At 52.0% G+C, this 3,828-nt stretch overlaps 1 protein-coding gene across 1 annotated transcript; it reads left to right on the forward strand.

The window, feature by feature from the left end:
- Positions 1-800: 800 nt before the first annotated feature.
- On the forward strand, positions 801-3,131 carry TEX51 (testis expressed 51). The gene is made up of 5 exons (XM_052653217.1): positions 801-945; positions 1,095-1,169; positions 1,427-1,516; positions 1,845-1,928; positions 3,052-3,131. The coding sequence occupies exons 1-5, from the start codon at positions 801-803 to the stop codon at positions 3,129-3,131; spliced, it is 474 nt and encodes a 157-aa protein (XP_052509177.1).
- The last annotated feature ends 697 nt before the right edge of the window (positions 3,132-3,828 follow it).

The raw sequence follows: 3,828 nt of genomic DNA on the forward strand, positions 1-3,828 counted from the left end.
TTCTATGTGGCAAAGTGATTCAGACTCTTTGAACAAGCAACCCAACCCTCTCTCTATGCTGCTGTCTCCTGGCCCTGCAAATTTCAGCTTGTTGAACTATTCCATATATGGTAAATGCTGCCAAGGGAGCTGAGGACAGATCACAAGGCGGCACAGCCATCTCTCTCAGCCATCGCCAATGATGATCAGTGACTCCATCTTCAAAGGAGGATATCAGGGTCCTCACTTTGGTTTGATGCCAAAGCCCTGGTTTGTGCCATTGTAAAAGGAAAGAGTCAATTTTAACTCTTCTGTGCTAGATCTGTTTCTTTGGCCACTTTGGTTATTATAGTCACACATAATGGCTTGCCTCAGAGAATCCCGCCCCTCTGTCTGACTGGTAAGCTGAAGTGCCTTTGTTCAGAAATCTGTCTGCCTGTGGATGGCAGGAAGGAAGAAATTAACACAACCCCCTACCTGAGGTTTGCCATTCTAGGAGATACTTGTAAGATTTTACTTTCTTTCCTCACCTCCCACCATCTCTGATCCATAAAAGAACCTGGCACCCAAACCCCAACAAGATGGTTATTTTGAAACACTAGTTTGCCAATCTCAGTCAACCAGCTTTCTGAATAAAGTTGTCTTGTGCAGCCAGCAGAACAAGCTTGGACTCAGTAACACCATAACTGGCTTTCACCTTACCCTGTGGAATTTACTTTTGTCCTGTAAAAAGAATGTTGTTTCCAGGGGAATAGGGTGCCAGCATTCCATTTGGTACTGCCAGGCAAGGTAGTAAGGGCACCAGAGGAAAACCCCAGAAGATGCTGCTTCTCCTGCTCAGCTGTCTCCTGCCCACCACCAATGGGAAAAACTGCCTCCAGTGCTGGCAAGAGCTGCCTGCATTAATAGATTATGACCTGCAGATTCTTTGGGGCACTCCAGGGCCACCTGCAGAGCTCTCCCAAAGCCTCCATTCCCTATTTATGGACAATCATTCTTCTCCTGATAACTCATACCTTGGTGAGGCACAGCCAGGAGACCCAGGGATCAGGGCTGACCCCTTTACCTGGCCCGGGGTCTTAATCCCCTGACTTTGTCCCAAACCCCATTCTCAGGTCAAGATCATTTGGAGGAAGCAGCAGGAACATTATTCACTCACATAGATAAAGCCATTAAGAAGCTTCGAGATGGTGAGGAAGCCTAGCATCCTAGGGCCCCAGGGCTTGGGTTAACAAAACCTGATCCTCCAAGGCATTCTCTGAAGACCACTGGCATGTGGTGGGGCAGTGTTGTGAAGGGTAGGATTGGACACAGTATCTATCTGTGTGTTCTACAGAATTTGTGTCTGAAAAAACTGGTTTGAATTCCTAATCTTGAGAAAGTTAGGTTATTGACTCCACCTATGGAACAAACAGCGAAAGCACCCCTTCCCTCTTGCTCCACCCAGATAAGCCATCACTTTTGGAAGAGGTTCGTGTCCTGAAGCAGCAATTTTCCAAGCAGCTGGAGGATGTATCTGAGGGTCTGAAGAACAAGGGTGAGAGGTGGGGCTGGCCCCTGTTCATCACCCAGCCCTTCACTTCCCAGAGACCTGATGAAGCAGAGTCCAATCTGCTGCCCTCTTTGGGCCCTTCCCCTGCCCTTACCTGGGGCACCTAACCACACTTTCTCCCAGCTATGATTCCTGCTCACACCCCAGTCCTTCCCAGCTCTGTCTGCCTCCCCAGCATCTCAGTCTCTCTGCCATTTCACCCTCCTGGGCAGCCTGCAATGAGTCCTGTGGTGAGTATTTTGGGGACCAGGTCTGGGTGAGGGGTGAGGGGCACCTGACTCTCTCTAAGGCTCCTACCCATTCTCTCTCACAGACATCCGCTCCACATTGGAGGTAATCAGTTGCACCACATGCCAGAAACACTTCCTGACCTGCCAAGACCCCGATCTCTGCCCAGGTCAGTGGCGAACCAACCTTCTTGCCCTCCAGCCTCCCTGCCTCCACTCCAGGTCCATTGGCTTCGTCTGGAATGTCTTCGTCCTCTATCTACCCCTGATCCCTTTGTGCTCCTCTTCCTCCCTGGGGAAGGTGGCACCTCCCAGGGTGTCTGGATTCCACATGTCCAGCTTCAGAGCCACAGAGCCATCTGCCTCTAGGATGTGCTCTCAGGGGGCTTGTCAGGTCCCTAAAGTCAGCATGCCTGGGGACATGTCCAAACCCATTTCAATTCCCCCAAATCTACTCTTCCTTCAAGCCCCCTCTAAGCAAACGTCTCACTCAAGTCCTCAACCTCCTAAACCAGGAGTCTCCCTCCCTTACTCAGAGGATGTAGTCACCAGGTCTTGCTAAAGAATTCTTCAACATGTTACCATATGATCCTTCCAAACTCCTCTTCTCAGCTTCACCTCTTCTGGATTGTGGCAGAATCTCCTAACTGGCCTCCCTGCCTCTCCTGGTCACCTCTCACTCAGCAATTAAAGAACTCTGTCTCTAAAGGAGCCAATCTACCTCTGACACTCCCTGTTACAACTTTCAGTGGCTCCCAGTGGCCCCCAGATAAAGCACACCCACCTGGAGAGGCCTTGCTCACCTGTACCCTCCCCTATCTTCCCAGACACACAGAGCTGCTGACATGCTGGACAGACAGCTTCATACTTCTGACCTTGAACACTCTGTGTGCTCTGCCTGGAACACAGTTTGGCTCCTTGACCATCTGAACTGAACTACTAGTCCTTCAAAGTCCAGCTCAGAATTCCTGTTTCCTAAGAAGCTTTTCATGACTAGCTCCGAGCTAGTTGACCTGGAGCTCACCGACCCTCCCGGTGATCGGTCAGCCCGTGCCCTGCCCTGCTCTGCTCCCCTGGGACACCACAGCAGACTCTTTGGTTTCTTTCCCTCCTAGAGATCAGGGATCCTGTTCTACATCTCTAGATGTAGGTGGGCATACAGTAGGTGCTCAGTGTCTACAAACAGATGACTGAGTGGGTGAATAAAAGGAAAGAATGCAGTCTTCTCTTGGAGCTGATATAGCCCTGTCTGCTCCCTAATTACTGGCTCTCCCTTTCCCCCTCTCCCCACAGCATGGACTGGGAAGAACTTCATGTGGGCTATGGGCATCGGCTTCGCTCTGCCCCTGGCGATCCTAGCTGGAGGTGGGTGAGTGCCTGCTCCAAGCCCCATGTTCCCAAGGAAGACACGCCTACAGCTTGACTGACCCATCTCCATCCTGTTTCCTGGCCCAGATGTTACATTTTCTGGCTCAAGAAGAAGAAAAAGGAGGAGGAGGAGGAGGAGGAGGAGGAGGAGGAGGAGGAGGCAAAAAAGGTCCTGGGACATCCAGGATCCCCAAGGAGAGAAAGCTGTGTCTGCCTGGGGGTAGAAAGTTTAGAGGCCCGAAGTTTGGTTCCCTGGGCCTGGTTTCCAAAGCAGTGTAGGATCGAGGGCTGGGACTCAGGAAAGCCACCATCAGCCCCCAGTGTGAGCAGACCCATCCAGGGCCAGGCACCCGGGACAGAGCAGGAGCAAAGCCTTCAATCTCCAACTGACCCACAAAGTGCTCCCTGCCCATAGCTGTCTATCATCCCTCTGCAGCACCCACCTCTATCCTTCACCACCCTGCTGCCTGACTGCACAGACTGCCAACAATCCCCCTGGCCTCCTGCTCCTGGTTGGGTTTGGCCAGCTGGAGGTCAGAGGCAGAAGCAGGCCTGCTTCTCCTCTCTTGGCAGGGTCCCACCTGGCCACTTGTCACCTTCAACTGAACAAAGGTCCCAGCTGCTGTCAGGAAGCTCTCTTACCTCTGGGTTCTGGTAACTCTCCCTCTCCCAACCCCTCCAACCTGGTGGGGTGGTAACAGC

This window comes from Budorcas taxicolor, chromosome 2 (assembly GCF_023091745.1).
Source record: "Budorcas taxicolor isolate Tak-1 chromosome 2, Takin1.1, whole genome shotgun sequence".
Lineage (NCBI taxonomy): Eukaryota > Metazoa > Chordata > Mammalia > Artiodactyla > Bovidae > Budorcas > Budorcas taxicolor.